A 22,349-nucleotide genomic window follows, 5' to 3' on the forward strand; every position below is an offset into this window, starting at 1 on the left:
GCCAAAGTTATTTCGAAAGGACAAATCTTAATTTATAAAATAATTAACCTGGTCCATTTCCAAAAACATTTCATCATTTTATGTTGAAGCAAACCAGAGGGTTTTCATCAGCCCAAGGGTGAACTGCATGGTTTGAAAAAGTAAGCGAGCAACTAAACTACCCTTGAGGCTGGGTTCCAGTGTGAAGCATAGCTTTCATTACTGAGAACTATAATGTAACAAGCTCAGCTGTATTTAGGAGGATTTGAATTTCTGCAGGACAGCTTCACTGGCGTTGAACTCTGCTATCAAATGCTCCTGTCACACTTATTCACCTCCCACGTACTTATCGTAGTTGCCAAATAGTTAGTTACGCCTAACAAGGGTTGCGTAGCAAATGCTTCATGTCTATAGGCTGAAATAGTACTAGAAGAGTTTTCTAATGTAGAAAAGTAGCATGATAATAAAAGTTACCATTTTATTTTGAAGTATATTATGAAGGATCTGCATATTACAAATCACAGAATTTGTTCACGTTCAGTTTGGATTCTCTTGGGAATAACGTTTGCAGTTTGTATGGCATGGTATTATATCCTCAAATAAAAGAAAGACTTCTAAATATGGTAGGCAACAGGTGATGGCAAAAGTCGTCCTTTCAGATTAAAATCCCGACTGGAGGGTGGTATTTAATTTAGTATTTAGATAAGAACTCCAGCAAGCTAAATCTGCTGATGTCTGGTCTGTAGTTCTAGTAATGTATATTTGCTTTCAAAACAAAGGCTTTGTTCTGTGTTGATTAGAAAAATAATTTAGTAACTAGCAAGAGGGGAAACAAAAGATGATGTATTCAGTCTTTACTGTTTTACAATAATCTCTTGTAATCTGTCTTCCAAAGCAGGAAACATGGCGAGGAAGCGCCATTTGTTTTTTTGTTTTTAAACATGGCAACAAGTGAATTATTGCCTTCTGTAATGTTTTGAAACAGAACACTAAAATCTGTGGCAATATAACTGTTAAACATATACTCAGTATAGTTTGAAAATTTGTGCAATGCTGTGGCTATTTTGTTGGCTGCCTCATTAAACCATCCTCTCCCACAGGAATGGAGGATATAGTGCGGTTTCCACAACTTAGCTGAGTGCATATTAAGAACATTGCTTTCCAGATGGATAGTATGGCAGTGTGCTCAGATTGTAGGTTTCTGTTAGGACGTCTTGCTCTTTGTTTTCTGTTTGCGTTCTCTCCCCAGCCTCCTCCCACCCCCGGATCACACAGGCTCCCTTTTCTGTCTGGGTAGTTTGGGTGGAGGTGAAAATACATTTGCATAAGTAGTCCATACCTTTTTATTCTACCCTTTGGGGACCTCTTTTCTATTTGCAGTACCAGCAAGGTACCGCAGGTCCAGTAAGAGAAATGCAGTCCTTGCATTTCACCCTTATTCATAAGTGAGGCAGAGTGCAAGTAGTGCCATTACTTCCTTTCAACCTTGTTGAAACAAATTGTTCACTGTGAATATTTCACCACCAGCAGCTCTACCCTTTGATAATTTTTGGAGAAACTGTCATCTTTCATTCATGTCTGAATTATAAAGCCATTTGGGTCTGAATTATAAAGCCTGTATTCTATTATCTGACCCATGATGATAAGTCTCTGCTGCCTTGGGAGGGAGATACTTCCTTTTGTGTCTCTTCCTCCCTCAGTCCAGGAAAGGATTTCCTTTTGACTTTTTCTGAATCCGAGGTAGACCCCAGCCCTATTTTGGGCTGAGGAGGAAGCAATACATGATCTTTGACACCTGCCGTTCTGAAGTGGAAACAGTCATAGCTGCAGAGGACTAGTCTATTGTCAGACTACTTAAGGACTTTTCCTTTGGTTCCTCTCTATTCAGCTCAATCCAGGAAAATCTTGTGCTCCTTTAAGTATTCTGTGGGCATTTTCCAGTTGTTTGGCATCTTTTAATACCTTCTTTCATGGAAGATAATATGCCACAGAGCAATCTTTTATTCCATCAACCAGAACAAGAGAAGCATTGTAAGCAGTCTGTAGAGGATACTTAGATGGCTGTGACAAACATGGGCAGTGGCCCTTCCAACCAACTGGTTACATGGGTGATGTCTTTGAGTATGTATGTGGGTCATGAACTAGTCTTCATTAGCCAACTCTCTGTTCAGAGCCAGACTGGTATTCTTTTAAACTACCTTGTGTCAAATGACATCAAATGCTTTGGTATGGACGTAATAGATGAGGGCTCTAGGATTTAATTTGCTTTGCCTCATCATAGTCCTCCAACTTTCTCCCTTTTCATGGATGCTTCTCATGAAAGTCTGCTTAGATTGGCAGTAGATGCTTTGTTGATGAGTGTTTTAGAACCAGTTTCTCCATAGCTTGATAGGTTTGATAACATCTATTTAGTGGTGCCAGAGAGGGAGCAAGATAAAGACACATTCTGAACTTAAGCAGATTGAATTTCTATAATCATGCATTCAAATTCAGAATATTGACACTAACCAATATTATTCTGGCTATTTAAGAGGGGATGGTTTATTGTTTTCAGATATTTATTATCCAGATTGCATATTTTGGAAACACAAATTTGACCTACCACATTATCCTCTTCTTGCAGGGGTCACTGCTCCATTCAGGAGCCATTCCTGTGGTCTTTCTGTACCAATTCAGTTCTTCCTATTTTGGTGGTAATTGCCTCTGATTTGAGATCTGAAGGACTGTCCCTCTTTCCTTGATCTCATAATCGGCTCCTAGGAAGACCTACATGAAAGCTGATATTTTGTTCCAAGCTATGTCCAGGTTGTATTTAATCATCTTTATCTCAGTGAAGAGTCAAAAGCTGAATTTTAAATCATTGTAACACATTGAACCAATTTTTACTTTTCTAGTGATGAGAGCTTTCCTGCTTGCGAGCTGGTATCAGTCTATGTTAAATTGTACTCTTTGGTTGACCTCCTTGCTAGTCTCTATAACAGTAACTATCGCTTTTAAGACATCTGACCTCTTTTGTATATGTGGTACTACATATGACACTTAGTTCATTGCCTCCACATAAAGCTGCACTCAGTGTATTCTCCCTCAGTACATAGGCTGTTATTTCTTGGGCTGTGAAGGACTGTTTCATTAGTTCTAACTTTAGTAGCGGGATCCCTTCACCATTTGAAGAAGAATCCTCCTGTGTCCCTCTGTCCTCCTAGTGACATTAGATATAACTATTATACATCTGGAAATTTATTGCAAATGGATTACAGCCACAGGATGAACTGAAGCTTTAGAGCACTGGATTTGAAATGCATTCTGGACACATGTGGAAGAGCTATGTATTCAAATGATGATGTTATAGTTACATAGTACATGTATGAAGTTCCTTTTCTCCTTTCAAAAGATAATCTCAATATGGAGTTGGTTCATAAATAAGCATGACCTTGAGTGTCAGTAAGGTCCTTCTGGACAGAGATTGAAATGAATGAGATGCTTGCTTCTAGACCATGCATGGGGTGCTTGCTTGGATAGTCTCACAGTACTAGGATTGATCTAAGTTGACCTGTTTACTTCCTATGCTGTTAAGAAGTTCCACCTCTTTTTTGGTTTTGTTTCTGATGGCATCCTTAGTTGAAGACAGATGTTGAATTTCACCGTTTGTCCCTTGAGCCCTATTCGAAGTAAGGTAGAATAGGACCCTGGTGATTTTGACATGGTCAGGACAGTTTTGATATCGGGACCTCCTGTGATACTCGTAGGTTCTCCAAGGTCCCCACCATTACTTCTGAACTGAAAACAGTAACTAGACTATCCGATTCATCTAGACTCAAAAATCTCCACAGCATTGGGTAGTGGATAGTTATCTTTGGAGGAGCACTTCTGTTCCTCTCCAGGTTGAGATCTTCATAAATGACAGGAATATGTAATAGACTCCTTTTCATTGTCCGAGATGGATCAAAATTTCACCTTATTGTGCCCAGCAATCTGTTCCTTCTATATTAACTGCAGTTATTTAGAATATCCAGTTCAACTGAGAACAGAGCTAAGGGAGATGTTATATTATGCCAGCCATTATTCTGCTCAACTGTTTGCTGGACCTATATTTTTACCAAATGATTACTGGATTTTTGGTGTGGTCTCCCCTGCTCCCAGCATCTGTCAGAACTCCATCTGTACCTTCAATAAGTGTTCTGTCACCTGTGAAGGCCGAAAGACTGATGTGAACTTTATTAAAGCAGTGTTATTTGTGCAAAGGAGTATGCAGTTGCTCCACAGGGTAATTAGTGGAACAGTGTAGTTTCTTTTAAGTCACGCTACCTTGAAAATACACATGGTTTGTCACTTAATGATAGATTGCTTACTGATTATCAGATTTCTTGGGGCTGTCTAGTTTACATACATGTCTGTCTGTTTCTTGCTTACTTTCCTACCTCTCAGAATCTTCTGCATTCCAGAATATTTATTTTATACTTTGTTTTAAGGAGATTTTTTTTTCTCCCCAGTTGTCAGAAAATTGAACAGGCAGTGGGAATGTTCCGCTATGTATTTGGGTTGAACATAAAGGGCAGCATTTCAGCATGTCCTCTGAGGATACTGCAAAGGAGGAAAAAAACAGTTCTCAGGTTCCAAGTAGTACTATATGCCATTTTAAGATCTCTCAATGGTAAATAAACTAAAGGATGAGGGAGACCATGTTTCTTGTCCTTTCTTTGAGCTCCCCATGAGGTGTTGGAATATGTTATTGTCTTTTTGCATGATTACATACTGCTTTATTGCTCTCTTTGGCCTGTATACACTGATAATGTTAGGCATTACAATTCTGAAATCCTATTTCTACTTTATAAAGGCCAAGTAAGTAAAATGAACTGTTTTACTCAGTAGGTTTACCTTGTGCTTGAATTGAGAATCTTGATTTTTGCTTTTGCTGTGGAAAAAATCTGTACAAGAGCACTGGGAGGTAGGCCTCCTCTTGAGCTTTCATTTGGAAGGTAAAAGTGGGGGAAAAAAATACACCCAAAAACTAGTTATTTGCTTACTCCTAAACCCCGTAGGATTTTACTTACTCACACAGAATCAATGGCTTTCCAGCTTGTTCTGTGCTCCAGTGTTTCCTGTGATCTGCTGCAGCAAGAGCCAGAACTGCTGGTACATTTATATTGGAAGACTTCAGACAGCATATGATTGATGCTAAGTGGGGGAGTGTGCTGGGTGGGAGGGGAATCATTATAGACTGTTTAAGAATTCTGTGAATCAGAAATTCTCCTCTACTAAATAAATTAAAATGTGCCGATGCAAGTCTTTTTTCTTAAGACATTCACAGTTGAACAACTTATCAATCATTGATGTCAAGAGAAAAAACAAAGGTCTGTTTCAGTTTCCTGCATTTTGAAAAACACTTGGTGCTTTTGAAATGAGTATGTTTTGTGACATTAGTAAGAGCATTAGTAATTGTGAGTTGTATGGCTTGGTTTTTGATTGTTTTAATAAAAGGAATGCTTAAGTTTTGTTGAGGAATGCTTTCTATGAAGTTCTTCATTAAGAAACACTACTAATCTGACAAATGCAAAAAGTAGATTGATTTTACTTTGGAACTTTGTTATTTCATAGTTATCGGAGTTCTGAAACAGAATTTCTTCCTGCTCAAATGAATATTGCTTTTCATTCATTTAAAGGAGAAAAACAACTTGAAAGAATCAGAAGGAAAGTTTTGATGTGTGTGCGTGTGCATGCAGTTTGTTGCATAACATTCCTTTTGATGGTACTTACACCTTGTTATAATCCTAAACTTCAAAATTCAGGTTCAGGTTCATGAGCTTTGATTCCCTCAGTTGTACCTGATCTATACTTGGTGAAGTTGTGTAATTTTTTTTGTTCAAGGTTCAAAAACACATACTTTAGAACTCTGAGATTATATATCATAAGCTTCTGAGTACTTGCGCACTATCTTAACGCACAGGACAAGAAACGCTAACATTTTCTTCTGTTTTACTCTACTTGACTTTACTTCCCCTAGCCTTTTTTCCCTCCCTCTCTGCTCCATGCAACTATAATGCTAGAAAACAATAATCTTTATAAAAGCACTCCTGCTTCTGGATGGTATGTTTTCCAGTAATAAATTGCAGCATTTTGGAACAAATGATACAGATTGTATCTGTAGCTGTACTGTGTTACCAGAAAAATACAATTGTGAGTTGGAGCACATTAGTTTTTTCATGCCATCGAATTGATTTACTTTTCCAGAACTTTGTGCCTTGTTTTGCTTATCAAAGCAGAAACTAATGAGGAAAAGGTGCCTGCCGTCTCCCCGCTGTCTTGATATAACCTTAGAATAGATGTTATTAGCACTTGTTTCACACTATGCTTGGACACTGTTTCTAAACAGAAATTTTATTCATGGGCAACACAGTAATTTCAAGGTCAGTATTTGGGTTCAAGTGATGGTTGTCATTGGTCAGAGAATTATATTCTGATACTTGGATCAGTTATGGAAACAATCAACCTGAAGCTATTGGGTTAAATAACAGGAAATAATAGAGACCATTTTGAAAAGGTAATTTATACAATGAGAACGTTATCTTTAAGTAGATGTTTACTGTCTACTACTTATCAAGACTAGATGAAGTCATAAGATTGGAACAGTAAACTCAGAACCTCTTAGAATTAGAGAATAGATTAGGTTGGAAAGAACTTCTAGAGGTCTTCTGTTTTAGCCCCCTGCTCAAAGCAGGCCCTACATCTAGCACATTGCTCCGGGCCTTGTACAGCTGAGTTTTGAGTATCCCCTGCATCCTCTCTGGGCAGCCTGTTCCAGTGTTCGACTTCCCTCATCATTTAAGAAAAAAGATGTTTCCAAATAATAATATCCAATAAAAATTTCCTTTGCCACTTGTGTCCATTTTCTCTTGTCCTTTCAACTGTGCTTCTCCTAGAGGCGTATGGCTCTTGTTTCTATGCCTTTCTATTAGGTAGCTGAAGGCAACAATAAGATTCTTCTCTTAGCCTTCTCTTAAAACTAAACAAATCTAGTTTTGTCAGCCCCTTCTACATCTCTTGCTCCAGCTACCTTATTTTGCCTGCCGTCTTCTGGACTGCTCCAGTATCTCAGCATCTTGTACTTAGCAGCCCAAACCTGTACGCAGTATTCCAGATGCCATCTCACAGGTGCCAAAGAGGGGGATGGTGATTTCCCTTGACCTGCTGGCCTGCTGACCTCCTCCTAAATGCACACCCATTTGTGGTTGGCCTTCCTTGCCCCTGGGGCACACTGCTAACTCATATTCAACTTGCTGTCTATGAGGGCACCCCTTCCCCCTGCCCCCCATTGTTTTCTACAAAGATAAGATGGACTATATTGACACTTCTAATGTTCTGAAAATGCAAGTAGTACACAGTGACTATTCAAGTCAGATTTACACAATCCCATAGTGTGAAAGCTCTTCCAAGCTGAAGTATGTTACGTAGGAGCAAGAACTTGTGAAGCCCATCTTCCACCAGGCCTTCGTCTCCTAGACACTTCCTCACTCCGTTCCTTTTCCTCCGTCTTGCGCCTCTTTCTTCCACTCTCCCCACACAAATACCTTCTAGACTAACCAACCACTTTTTTTCTGTGATGGTCCGTCCAACAAGAGCCAGCATGCAGTGGCAAGTCTGGGCTTGGGCATGTGTTGGTTGAGTGGTTGCCTACCTACTGCCAGAGGCAGTGAGTAACAGCTGAGTTCTGCCTCCCCTCACAGTAGGAATGCAGATTTGTGCATTTCCTCTGTGCTTGGCTTCCAGTTTCAACAACCAGTCTTGAGACTCCAATTCCTCTGTCAAATAAGACTGAAATTGTGCAATGGATACAGAAGTCACTAAAGATGTGGGAAGTGGTTTCAGAGGTCCTATCAGCCTTGTTTTCTTAGGAAACCATTTTGAAAAAAATTGGCTGATTTGAAAGCCACTGACTATGGGACTCTGCTGTAATGCAAGACCATGTTATATAATCACCATGTTTGCAGATCTGAATAAGTTATTTGTTAAATTAGCAGTATTTGTGTATTTAGGCAAACTTTTAAGAAGACGGTTAGTACTTTAATATGTTGTTCCTCTGTTTCTCACTCAACAATTGTATGTGTACAACTAAGTAGTCCATATGCAAACAGATTTCATTTTCAAAGACAGCAGGTCTTTCAGTGAGGGATCTTTGTAAAACTTCACAGCCAGGATGTCAGGTAGCTTAGTCATTATGTTCTGGTTTTGATTTGTAGAGTGAAAGCTTCTGAAATGTTTTCATTAAAAGTTACAAAGACTATTTTTTGCCTCTAAGGGTAAACACGGAATCTTAAAATACTGGTACATGAGAACAACTTTTCAAAGTAATGTAAAATGGCTTGTTTGTATATTGCAAGAGCCAATGAGTGAAATGAGATTTTTAGAACACAGTGTACTTAGTTTTGAAAATAATTATAATTAACTGTTGATGGGATTCCCTTGTATGGAAGTTTCAATGCATGGGATACCTCAAAATACAAGGCATAAGGCTGGGGGTGTATATTTTGGCACATTTGATGAAGGGCAGCTGCAGTACATTTTCGTTAGACATTTGCTGCATTTTCAGCTTTGCTGTCTGAAGTAGGTGTGTTACTTGTTTATTTTTTCCAAGATGCAAATATCTGGTATATTTGAACTGTAAGTTTTCTGGACAGTGGAAATGAATGATATGCTAAGTTAGGAGACACATGGCATTTGTATATACCTGGTTTAAATCTTGGACTTTTAGCTGTTTATAGGACAGTAGTCTCAGTGAAAGGTTGGAATTATTTTGAAGATGCAAGTTAGTTTATTTTTCATCATCTCTCTGTGGCAGGTAACTCATATTTTTCTTCCTGAAATGTCTTGCCTAGAGCATTAGCATACCACACTTTATGAATAAAACATTTTAATATATAGCAATTGAGTGCCTTTATGACATATAAATGCTCAGCTGAAAAACGTGGGGAATTTTAGACTACAAGTAAAGTATTCAGTGACTTATTTTCTAAGTTCTTCCCAGGTACACATGTACTGAATCAGCTAAGGTTTGGGAAAACTAAAATGTCAACAAAGCTACACAATATTTGTAATTGTACTATCAAAAAAAAAATCTGTGAGTAATTGCAGGAGATTAGTCTTTTTGTTTGTTTAATAACATCTGTTTTGCATCACTTGAAACTGCGTAGTGTATTACATTAAACGATGTAACTTGGGGGAGGTAGGACAGCAAAAATTATAGTCTTTATTCATAGATTACATCAAGTTTTTTATGGAGAGAACTGCCTATTCATAAACCAAGGTAGAAGTATGTACTTTACATTTGAAATAATGTATCTATGCAGTTGCAAGTTGCTTTGGTGATATCCTTCCATATCATGGACATTTTTAAGAATTATCGCTTGTCACCTTCGCTTCCTGACCTGCTAATTCTTTAACAAGAATCTGCTGTAAAAATACCCCTCTTTAGGGTTAAATCCTGAATATAGAAATCACTGGTCATTTTGTTGTTGACAAGTTCTGTATGCTATGGCATCATCTGTTTTAGGCTGAGAACTGTTTGGGGTAGTTCTCAATTGCAATAAAGTGCTATTGAATTCTGATACTATATAGAGTTACTGTGCCTTGTAAGCCAGCACTTTGGCTACCCTACTTTATGGATGCTCCTTTTTTTCCCCAAGTAAGAGGAAAATAGCCATTGCAATCTTTCCATCCCTCAATTTATTCTTCTCCTAGAAAAGGTCCAGTAGCTTACAAATTAAAAGTTGTTCTCACCAGGAGAGACTAGCAGTTGAAGGGACTGCTCCCAAACTAGTTTCTTCTGTACCCTTCTTCACCAGAAGTACTCAGGTACAAGGTGATTGGAAAAGTTGCGTAGTGCAAAGGCATATAGCCCTAGTTTTTCTGCAGGTTAGACTGCTTTCCTCTGAGAATGGGCTCTGCAATCGCATCACAGTGAAAGGTGGTAGTTGTGCTGTGAAAGAGCCATTAGGCTGGAGCTAGGAAGTAATTCAGTCCTGATCAGTCTGCCATGTCTCAGGAACTAGGAGAGTTCCAGCAGACATGATTCATTCAATCCACCTGCATTAGTGATTTAGCAGGCTGGAGAGCTTCTCTTTGGTGCAATTTTGATTTACATCTATACTTTGAATCCGTCTGCATGCAACTGAGTGCCGAACAGATGTGCTCAAAGCTGTTTCTCTCCTGGTGAAACCAATGCAGAAGTTGCACACCAGAACACCTTTTAGAGTGCCTCACCTGCAGTACGGACACAAGGTCTTCCAGCGCTTAGCTCTGCTTCTGCACAGTGTGCATCCAGGACTGATGCTTGGCACAACCTTCATTGCCAATAAAGATGTGATGTGGACATCCCCTAACAGGTCACAGTAGATTGAACCCTGGTCCTTCCCTCCTTGCACTGTTCAGCTTGAGAATGTAGATTTTTGTCTTGTGGTCAAGTGGCAGTGGAATAGCCCTTATAAGTCAAAGTATAATAAGGTGGTGATATAGAGCCTTGGTAAATGGGACAGACATCTCGTCCTAACTTTTTGTCTAATACAATCCTGTATTAAGAGCGGATATAGGTCTCTCCTGTATGTGGAAATGAGGGGTACTCTTTAACCACCCCTTGTATGCAGCATGTGCCAGTTATAGGTGTATCATTCATGTGTTCAAAATAAAACTGTTGCCTGTTACTGTTTAAGTCTGTGTTGTGTCTGATGTTATACCTGCTTGTTCATCCAAGGCAGCTGGCTTTCATTCAGGAAAATTTTTAAGTATACACCAGACTTCATTAGATATAAACTTAAAATTCTTGGCTGATTTGGAGTCAGCTATTAAGAGAAACTGGGTAAGAGTGGAATCCTAGTCAAATGCATTATTTGTTTCTGTTCTTTCCCTGAAGCATTTTTCTTAATCTGTTAAAGAACTTACTAGGTATATTTTAATTCTACATTTTCTGATTTCTTTTATCTACCTTCATTTAAATGAAGTAATGCTGACTTGTACAATTTAGACTAAAGTTCAGTGTCACCACATACAACATCCACTCATTGTATCTGTAATTTTCTATTTCAAGACAGTACTTCTAAATAATCTTCAGAAAGTAGACTTCAGCTGAAACTGGAAATAAAAAGAAAAAATTGTGTATAATTTAAAAAATATTTTGAGAAAACTTTTTGATTTGTAACAAATACATTTACAGTTGACGCAATGTGAACAAAAAGATTGATTTCCAAGGTATAATGTCATTCAGAGTAATGTCAACTCTGCCATTTCTGGGTTTTTGTAGTTACTGTTCATAGAAAAGCAGTATCTTAAATAACATTTTCACTTTGACAGTAGAAGAAACTATAGAGGGAGCATTGTCAAATGCAGTGTTTCCCTCTGTGCAAGTTTTTCATTTTCCTTTCTATGTAAAAAAAACAGCATAGGTGATCACAAATTTGCCAAATGAGATGTAGGATTTCAAATACCCCTAACAAGCAGTATTTGGAGTCCTATTTTCCAATTTCGTGTTCCATTTGAACATCAGAGCTTTATACTTTCTTTAAATTGAAGTATGTGTTGAGTATATGTATTTCTAACCCTTTATACCACCTTTCATTTTGCATAAATTACTTATAACTTCACTTCTTTAAAAATATTTTTGGCATAAAACCAGAGGGATGTGCTTTTTGCTGGTTTTACAATAGTAGATAAACATGTGCCTCACTGCATGTAAGTTTTGGAAAACATAATTGTCACAGGTAAATAATGCATTACAACAACTGCTATTTAAATCTTACCTTTTCATGTGGCTAAGAAATGTGTTCTGCCATTCCATGAAACAGACTAAACATTGTCTCACAACTTCCTGTCTAAATGATTTTTATATATTTCTTTGAAGGTGTGCATAGTACACTCACTAAAGTAGCATTATGTCACTGGTGTATGTGTGTTTTCAGATACCTTAAGATATATTTTAAATCCAAGTCTACCATATTATACATTTAGTCTCCATGTAGCATTTTCTGTGCCATGACAGCTGCATGAAAAGACTTAAACAGACTTTGTCAAGAAGTTTTTTAACTAATCCTTAACATATTTCTTGATCTGTTTAGGTCACTATCACTGATGTATTGGAATTAACTTTAATTTTTCTGCCATTGTATTTGAATTTTTATTAATTTAAGATCCTAACCTCTCTAGTGTGGCTAAATATTTCCTTAGTAATATGTATCTGAATTAAGAATTTATGAAAGTTTTCTTTTTTTAAGGATATGGCCCTTGTTGCTCCTGAAGCGCCTTCAGAACAAGCCAGAAGGGTTTTCCAAACGTATGATCCTGAGGGTAAGGGCTGTACCTCTTGCAGAAATGAGATTTTGCATTGAAATGTACTTATTCAGTAGAGACAAGTTTCAAATAATAAAGAATGTGGCATTGTGTAGGGTTAGTTTCTTCAGAAAATAGGACTGTTGTTTTATAAAACAAGTTATAAATATTGCACTTTCAAATGCATTGTCTTCCCATACCAAGGTATATTCTGTTTATGCCTGGGCTCGGTACTAATAGCTTAGTCATCAATAAGACAAGAAATTTTCCTTACAGTAGTCAATCTACAAGTGAAATGAAGTTTTCTGAAAACTTTGCAATAAGGGAAGTTAAATACAACAGTGCAATAGTAAAGTAGAGTTCTTGGAGCATAAACTTTTTAAGTTTGGACTATTATCTGTTATTTACATAAGGCTTCTATACAATTTGATTTTTCATATATTAGATGTTTTGGAAAATACAATATGTCTAACATTCAAGTATTATTTTAATTAACCAAAAGGAAAAAAAGGGTTTACAATCGTTATCATAGTGGTATCAAGTGGCACTAGCTATAGATAGGTTGAATTCTGGCCAGGTATTAAACTTCAGAGTGCATGAATGATAAACAAACCCACAATCTCTGTGTCACATTGCTCAATTTTTAAGAAAGAAATTGAGAGAAGTGTATGAAAAACATGTTCATTCTAGAATTCTGTCCTTTTGAGATAAAGATGCATAGTACTTTTATTTTTGACTAAAATTTGTACTTCTGGAAAGCACTTTGTTTCTTTTCATAATTAGAAGCTTTGTTAATTCTTCAGATAATGGTTTTATACCTGACACTCTCCTAGAAGATGTAATGAAGGCTCTGGACCTTGTTTCAGATCCTGAATAGTAAGTATAATAAAATATAAAGACCACAGAAATATATTCTAATTAACCACATATTAGTTATAATTTAGGGTTTTTCTGAATTGTTTTCTTGCTTATACTCTCAGCAAGGAGCATTATTTTTAAGTGCTTAAGTCAGCTTTAAATAAAATGGAGGGGGAATTGGAATTAGAATGTCTCCAACTCTGATAGTGATAACTGGAAGCCGGGAAAAAAAAGAAAAAAGGCTATTTGCATTATCATATTTCCTTACGCTGACGAGGACGTAACTGTGTGCCAAAAGACCTGAAGAATCCGCATGTACAGAGGCAGATTACCATTGGTTCCATGTACTGCTCTAGTTATATTTTTGTTACGACCAGCAGTCGGTACCTTGTAGTCTTAATAGTTGTCTTTTGTTTCCAGAGTGACACCCTTGATTCCTAGGATTAGAGTTAGAACTACTAAGTGAGCAAGGTGGTTTATTTTTGTTATATGGACAGGCAGGACTCATATTCTGTGGCACCTTCAGTGCCAAAGCTTACCTACTAATCATGGTTTACCACTAAATGCTAAACCCAGAAAGGACAGCTATGTGTTTAAATTAACATTTATCTCTCCAGAAGATGATTTTGCTCTTTCATAAGTTCAGGATCTAGTTTATTGTGGTCTGAATCACTTCTTCCTCTAAAATGGATGTGGAGACTGCAAGTTTACCTACCACAGACATCTGAAATTTGACTGAGGCAATTTTATTTCCTTTCAGATGTTATAAAGTACAACTGGGTTTACTGAGCTGTTCTTGATGGAGAGTAAGGGTGAAAATGGGAGTCAAAAGACACCATGGAAACTAAAACCAAAGAAAATAAAAGGAAAAACGCTAGCATTCGTTTCATGCCAATAAATGGTGAAAACTGAAAAGTTTAATAAGAAAACAAAAAAAAATCATAGTTTAAAGGATCTGAAAAGCTTCCTTTTGGCCTTTGTGTTCTGCTGCCTCAGTAAACCTGAGGGAATCTTCTTTCTGCATTCATCCTTTTTTCCATGTTTGGGCTTCAGGGCACTTGTGGCATAATCCTGACCTATTTTATTGTGCATAGCACATCAAATATAAATTGATGTAGGAAGAGTCAGTTGGAAGGCCTGCTGTATTGAAAGGACCTCACTGGAGATCAAACCATGGAATATTCATCCTTGAAACATGTCTTATTAAATAAAAATGCTGTCTGATACCATTGGCTTGAGAACCTATTCAGTTTTGGTTCTAGATGTCCCACATATTTACTGTAGAACAGAAGTATAAACAGCACATTTCAAACTTCATACAGGCTTTTCTGTTGTTTTATTTAAAATAAAATTAAAGGCATTGCTTGCAAGTGTGCTATTTGTCTTTTTGATGTTGAGAACTAAATGAAAATTCTTTGTCTGTGATCATCTAATCTGAGGTTTTAAGCTTTCCAAAAGCTAAAAGTGATTAACAGTCAGATCTGCATAGAGTTTAGGAAGTACAGCGGGAAAATTTTGTAGAGCAGACATGGATTCACAAGGTGGATTAGCCTTTTCAGTACTGAAAAAGTTTACGCAAAATAGCATGTTAACTTTAGTAAAAATTTGTAGTCTTTTAGTAAATAATTCTGAGGACCCAGTTCTCTTGTTCAATTTATTTTGTCTGTTTCTAAAAACTTGTATTCCTTAGGACACTCTAGGTTTAAACCAGTTTAGCCCCACCATCCACCTGACCCGTGCTGGAGGTTTTTGACCCCACACTCATCTCGGCCATTGCAGTACAAACACCGTCAGTGTCAGTTCCTTGACATTCATCACCTGTTTAGTTAAGAAGCTACACTTTGCACTGAAGTGGCTGAAGCAAATGCACATGCTTGTTCTGCTGACTCTGCGGTAACGCCAGTACTAGTGATAGTCTAAACTGCTCTAGCTATTTACTGAATGAAAAGGATGGCCTCAGTTGAAACATTCATTGGTCAACTTTTATTAACTTCCCTCGATAGCTTAATTGATTGCATTTTGTACACTGTGTAGACTTAAAAGCTTAGCATGACTCTGCCCTTTTAAAGAATTTTTATGTTAGTGAGTACATAAATGGCTTTATTTTCATTACATTAATTTGAGAGCATTTTCGAAATTATCTTAAATATGTCTGGGTTCTGTTTATAAACCCGGTGTTCTTAGAGCCTGTTCTAGCATTTCAAGACTTTGAGCAGGTTTCAGACAGCTACTTAAAAATCTTAGTTTTGTAATTTGAGAGCAACAAGAATAAGCAACAGAAGGATTAAAGTCCAGTATCATGTAAATCCTCAGTGCTAATATCACCCAAGTCATGAACATTCATTTTTTTAGGTATTAAATGAATGTAGTTAATAGATCTCATTCAGTTTTATGAATTTTAAAATTTCCCTTTTAAAGGCCTTTACAGAGCCACTGTTCTTTTAACAATTGCATAACATTTTGTGTTTATTGAGGCAAAAGCAAAAAGAATGCAAATAATTTACTACTACTATGTTAATGTCAAGAAAGGGAGCTACTTAAAAAGAAGAAACATAAGTGGTAGCCAAAAGGATAAGATGCTTATGTATTGCAGTAATCAAAAAAGAGCTTAGAGAGACACTTCTTCCCCTTTGCCCTCAAGAAAAAAAAGCCTGACTGGTTAAAAGCAGGATAGAGGAGGCTATAAGAGGCTAAGACTGTCCTTTGAAAAGAAAATGTAGTATCTAAGTGAAGAAAACAGGAAAGAACATAAATTTATGAAAAGTTAAATGTAAATACAAAACAAAACAGAGTTGAAAATCTTTTGAAGAATACCTTTGTAAAGATATGAAGTAAAAGCAAATAATAATTTTTTCTTTTAAACTCCTCAGAACCAAGAGACTTGTAATAGGTCTGCAAGTCTGATATGTGAACCCCAGTATTAAAAAAGTATTCTAAGTCATTAAGAAAAGTTACGCGAATTCTTCTTCTTCATTTTCTCTGGGGATAAGTTCAGTAGGGAGTTCTGTTCCTCATCTATATTCTGTATGGAAGCTTATAGGGAGATTCTATACCTAAGCCTTTTTGTAGCTTGTCAGAGGAGCTAAGTCTCTGAAGCATCAAGAAGAAATTCTAGGTAAGTAAAATGAATGATACCAAATTGCCATCACCAGCTGATATTCACCCTAGAATTCTGAAGAAACCAGTATGAAATTGCTGAACTGTTTTAAGTTACATACCACTGTAAAGTCTCTTGATACCAGAGGAATGAGAAGGTGATAAATGGGCAACAATACTTAGAAAAGGATTTGAAGACTAATCTGGGGAAAACTGACTAGTGAATGAGTCATCTGTAAACATGGAGTAAGAAGGAAGTTTTCTCTTGTAGATTAGTAACTGCTGAAAGGATAGAAATAAATGTCATTCTTCTTAATGGAGGGAGGTCATCAGAGGAATCTTACAGGAATTTGTACTAGGTCTATATAGTTTGTCATGGCGTAGATGTGGATTTGAGGGTAGAGATCAATATGGAAAGTTATGCTGCTGATATGAAAGTATTCAAGATAATAAAAATGAAAACTGGGTTGGAAGAGCAGCAGAAGTTACTGGGAGATAAAGTGAGAGAGAAGTTTCAGTACAGTAAATGTAGATTGCACATGGGATAAAGCCATCCTGACTTCTACATACAGTGTTAGGCTGTGAACTAGGTATTACTATTCAGAAAAGAGATCTTAAACTGATACTCCCTGGTAGTCAAACATACATAATGGAATTGCTAGGAATACCATTGTATGAAACTGTGACATTCCCTCAGTTTCTGTAGTTCTAGTTCTACCCCATCTCAAAAAGAATATTGTAGAAAGGGATCAGGGAGGGCAGCAAGGCTAATCAAAGGTGCAGAATGGCTTTAGTACAAGGAATTACTAGGTTAGAACTCCTTGACCTGGAAAAAGGAGACAACTGCGTGAGCATGTAATAGAGGTTTCTAAAATCGGGATTTTCATTTAAAAAAAAAAAAAAGATAATGAGCGTTCATTGTTTCTCACAATACAAGAATAAGGTGTCGTCAAATTATCATCAGGTGGTAGGTTCAAAGCATAAGGAGATACTTATTCACACAATCTATAGTTAAATTTTAATTTGTGAATGGAGTTGATTGATGCCACAAGTGGATATGGGTTCAAAGCCAATTAGGCACATGCATGGAAAGAAAAAATATATATCTTTGTGTTTTAGATACTGCCTCTCACTGAAGAAGTCTTTGAGCAGCAGACTGCTGGAAGTGGGGAGGGTAAACTGAGGATGTCACTGTGTGTTTACCCTGTTGTACTCTGTCATAAGCATCTACTACTGACAGGATACTAGGCAAGATGGTCTGTTGGTTTGACCCAGTGTGGATGTTCTCATGCAGTGCAGCTTGTAACATTAGGCAAAAGGACAGGATAAATATGAATAAATCTTTACGCTCTAATGTCTGTAGAAGTATACTGCTTAAATTGAAGCATAAAGCTTTTATTGATATTAATTTGTAATGACCTGAAATTATACCATATTCATGTCAGTAAGGCTTTCAGATTAGTCCTGTGTATTGTTAATATTTTCATTATTAATCATTTTTGGCTTCTTTGATACCAAGGGCACTATGTACATATGAAATGTATCTGTGAAACTTAATTTTATTTCAATGTACTAAGTACTTCTTGGAGGCATTTTGAATCTCCATGTAAAAACAGGTTGCTTGGCAGTTACAGAGCTGTATTTAAAAGATGACTGTTTTATGTATCTAAGCTCAAGAATGTTTACAAGACAGCAAAATGCCTTTTGGGCTGTAAACCTGGTTTTGGATTATATGGGTTTAAAATTACTTTACCAAATATGGTGGTCTTTCAGAATTATCACTTATTTGATTTGAAATAGCAGATTACTTTTATTTAAAAATAACTGTGTTTTGGCAACTTGCATGCCATTCTGCTGCATTTGTCACTTATGCTTAAAAATAGAATAGTATTGATATACTTGGCAGCCAGTACTGTGGTAGCACAGCATAACTTGTCATGCAAGAATAAAAATGCCCTACTCATGCTTTTTTATCCAATGTTTTTGTCATAGCGTAAACCTCATGAAGACCAAATTAGACCCAGAAGGACTGGGCATCATATTACTGGGTCCCTTTCTTCAAGAATTTTTCCCTGAGCAGGTAATCAGTATAGCTTTATTGCTGTAGAGTTTTGTGTGTTCTGCTTGCCACTGAGATTCATTTAACATTTGCATTGATATCACAGAGGTATTTTTAATAATAAATATTGCATTTGTTTGATGCATATGACCAGCAAATAACTTTTTGCACTACACAGCGAATGGTAGACTTTCATTTTGCATAAGGTGTCCGTGATTTTGTGAGCTTTACAGTGAAAGGAACTCCATTGTAGTGTCAAGCTCTAAAATTAAGTTCAGGAAATATATAATTGTTTTGCATATGAAAATAAACTCATTTCCTACCCAGAAAAGGAAGTTCATCTGAGTTTGTTTTTCAAGAATGAAATTGTCATACTGTTTTTTATCAATATTACAAAAGACTGCTGTAAATTGCTAGCAAATAGGAAAACACTGCAAACATATCTAAAACTATTTTTATGTAGATCTTTATTAACTTAAAATTTTTGACAGCTTACCAAAAAACTGTTATACAGTTACATTTAGAATACATTGAAGTCAGCATCTGCCAAGGTTATGGAAATTTATTTACAACTGTCTGTTCCAAATACTCATTAAGACAGCACCACACCACTGAAAAGAGCATGTGTGAACCTAGCACTGCTGTCCTCTTCCCTCCTCTGCCCTTGGTCACGTTTCCCTGCCCTCACATTGCCTCCCTTCTACCACCGGGAACACCTTTGTAGAGATATGTCGTAAACCAGAAGAGGGAGTTGGTCCAGATGAGAGCCCTTTTTGCAGGTTCATGGGAGGCTTGCTGCATGGCCATACAAATGCTTGTATTGGCAGAAGGCAGAGGGTTACTCTAGGGACAGAAAGACTGGCTGGCGGTGGCAAGGGAAGGTCTGAGAGGGGTGCTTCGTTGGAGTCTTTTCTGGCTTACCATGTCGTTGAAACTACATGGCCTAATTTTTACAACGAAGGAAATGTGAAACTAGTATTTTTAAAATGCCTTTGACAAGAGTCTGTGTTAGAGATGTACAGCATACTGTAGCCAAAGACGGTAAGGACTGAATACATCATTAAGAGAGGATTCAGCATCTAGACAAAAAGGCGGGAGTTGTAGTGGGTTTTTTTTCTTGGGTTTTACAGAATTAGGCCTGCATCTTATTTGTCAACTCCTTCTTCCTTTCTTTTCTATATCCAGAAGTGGAAACATCTTTACAATAGGATATAATTTCATTTCTATAATGATTTCACACTTGCAAGTCTGTAAGACTGCTGTGTTTAATTTTAGGCCCCAGTTGCTTAGATTGGAGCTTAGAAGGCCTAAGTGCATCCTCCATAATTGGCTGTGCCTAAACCATCTGGTACTGAGGGCCACAGATAGCTGGAGGAGGAAACACCCATTGTATGTGGGGCTGCCATGGCCCTGCTGCCTCTGTTTCCTATTCCTGAATGGATCATCAACTGAGTAACGGGAAATAGGGAAGGAAGCATAGCGGAGTCATGGGCAGATGCCTGCCTTAGTCACCTAAGGAGTGGTGGTAGAGGAACTCTTTACCTCTTGTAAAGTTGGAGGCCCCAAGTTAAGGCCTGTCCGTCAAGCACAAATTCACTGCTGCGTGTGCTTACCTACCACTGCATTTTGCTTGTGCTGTTGAACCTTTGCTAGCTCTGATACAAAACATGGAAAGTGTTTTTGCCTTAGAGTGCAGTCTGAACCATCGACACACTCTGGACTGGGAGCTGCCAGAATCAATTCGTGAATTAATGCTGAGGGCAAGGATGTGTGTCAAATCCGTCTGTACTCTCTGGATCAGATAGCAGGAGCCCTTCCCCATATTGAGACTTAGTTCAGAATTCTTTCCAGAAGTGAGAGTCTTCGGAAACAAAGAAAGATTAATGTCTTACTTTAAAACACTATGAGGAAAGAGAGGATGCCAGTGATGGTTGGAATTGTTGACGTTCCCCTTAATACAGTGTTTGAACACCTACCTAGCACTTGGGAGATCCAGATTCAATTCCTCCTTTGCTGAGGATATTCAAATCCAAATTCGCACTCTTCTAGAAAGTACTAAACACCAGCTTGAAGGAAAGAAGGGAGCTTAGCTTTCCTTTTTGAAGCTGTTGGCTTTGAAGAAAAATACTCAAACATCATTTAGGCTGAGAGAGCAAGTATGACTCTTTAGTGCTTAGGGCAGTCACCTGGAGAGGGGGAATCCTGAATTCCCCTGTATGCACTTTTTTTTGAAAAAATTACTGCACAGAAGTCAACATCTGTGGGACAGGAACTGGAAACCAACACTTCTAAACCTTCAGGGTGAGCATGCTTTCATCAGAGAAAAGAATGTGTGCTCTTTTTCCTCCCCAGGATAGTTTTATCTATGCTTGTGAAGCAACTTACAGAAGTCAGTTACCCCGTACTTTTTTCTTCTGTCTCCCGCCTGCACTGAATAGCCTAGCTTGCTGTCTGAGACCCATAGCAAGATAAGGTTTTTGAATCCCTCCAAGCAGAGGAGAAAAATGAATGAGGGCTTTTTGTATTCTCATGAGTGTACTGTAACCTGAGCAGATCTCTCCTCACTCCAGCCTCTACCCTCCATTTTTTAAAAAAGCGATAAGCTTTTGTTTGGAGCCTGGTCCAGTAGGTATAAAAGAGATAGGATACACAAATTAAGTGTTATTCACCTATTCAGCTAAATGCAATTTTTTTCAGGCCTTTTTAGGACTAAAGCATTTAAACACTTTGAATGTTTAAGCAGCAGCTGAACAGGTGTTTTCAGAATTAGTTTAGTTAGGCAGACTAAGATGTAAAATTACTCTTGCTCTGAAATGGAGGGTGGGGGATTGGATTTGGTCCTTAGTAAATATTTAACTTGGTAGCATCCATGCAGTTTGTCATACATACACATAACTGAGGCTACTACTTAAGGTGTCCAACTTGAATAACTAGGACAGATTCTGCGTGCACAGCGCTTAAGTTATAATTTAAAATGTCCAGACAAGCACTGAAAATCACAACTTGTTCTTGAAAATCTGGGGAAAGAAATGATACTTTTTTTACAATCTGCTTGTGTCTTCCTGCTTAAATGCTTCTGTGTAGTTGTAAAGACCAGACAGACACTATCAAGACAGTGTATATATTACATGAAATTAACTGCCTTCTTTCTACTAGGACTCTAGGGTTTCAGAGTCATTCACTGTTTACCATTACAATGGACTGAAGCAGTCTAACTATAATGAAAAGGTAAGATCTGAGAAACGTAAATCTAGCCTTAGATAACAATTAGCATGCAAAACTGACTCCCTGTAATGACATGTAAAACTGGCCATAATTGCAGGTAAAGTACTTTTACTTGAAACTGGCTTTTTACAAAATCATTCTTTGAATATTTTTCTTCCAAAATGATACATCTAGACTGGAAACTGCCTTGTGCTCCTGATCCTATTTTTGCTCACATACTGGATTAGTTGGCTGGACCGCATCTCTTAAGATACGCTTTTTCAGTAGAGTGGTTAGTTCATCCATGAGAAGTGGGATCTAAACTATAGACAATAGAGATGTAACACAGACAAACTCTAACTTCTGTAAGTAACTACACATCTGAATTGAGATGTTTGGAATTTTTTGTGAAGTATTTTTAGTATTCCAAACTTGCTTCAAAATCAAGATTTTTTGGAACCACTTAGCTGGGGACAAAAAAAACATTTGCAGTTTCAGTTTTCTTGGGGAGTATACGTGACACATTATAACCACTTCTAAACCAGTTCTGAATAAACACTTAGTGTAGAAGAATATAGGGAATTAATAAACATAGGGAACAAAGAAATGACTAGAAGTGGGAAGACTCTTCCAGAAAATGTATATATTCAGTCGTCAGAATAGCTTGGAGTTATGAAGTCATTACAGTTACCACTGTGAAATATCCAGCAGTTTCGTATACCCAAACATAAGCAAAAACATTCAAAGAAGCATTTATTTTTAATATTCAACATACATACATAACACAAAATTTAAACAAAGGCTTGTGTTCAGGGATTCTGTCTACACCATTTTAAATGTTGAT

The 22,349-nt window shown here is 37.3% G+C and overlaps 1 protein-coding gene across 2 annotated transcripts in view; it reads left to right on the top strand.

Annotated features, from left to right (window-relative positions):
• Window positions 1-22,349, top strand: part of MINDY3 (MINDY lysine 48 deubiquitinase 3) — a 62,729-nt gene that overhangs the window by 38,344 nt on the left and 2,036 nt on the right. For both annotated transcript variants that reach the window (XM_064505991.1, XM_064505990.1), the window contains 4 exons: window positions 12,234-12,306; window positions 13,092-13,164; window positions 18,235-18,322; window positions 21,458-21,529. In XM_064505991.1, coding sequence (XP_064362061.1) covers window positions 12,234-12,306; window positions 13,092-13,164; window positions 18,235-18,322; window positions 21,458-21,529 — 306 coding nt within the window. The remainder of the gene's footprint in view (window positions 1-12,233; window positions 12,307-13,091; window positions 13,165-18,234; window positions 18,323-21,457; window positions 21,530-22,349) is intronic.

The sequence above is a fragment of the Dromaius novaehollandiae genome, chromosome 2, assembly GCF_036370855.1.
Source record: "Dromaius novaehollandiae isolate bDroNov1 chromosome 2, bDroNov1.hap1, whole genome shotgun sequence".
Lineage (NCBI taxonomy): Eukaryota > Metazoa > Chordata > Aves > Casuariiformes > Dromaiidae > Dromaius > Dromaius novaehollandiae.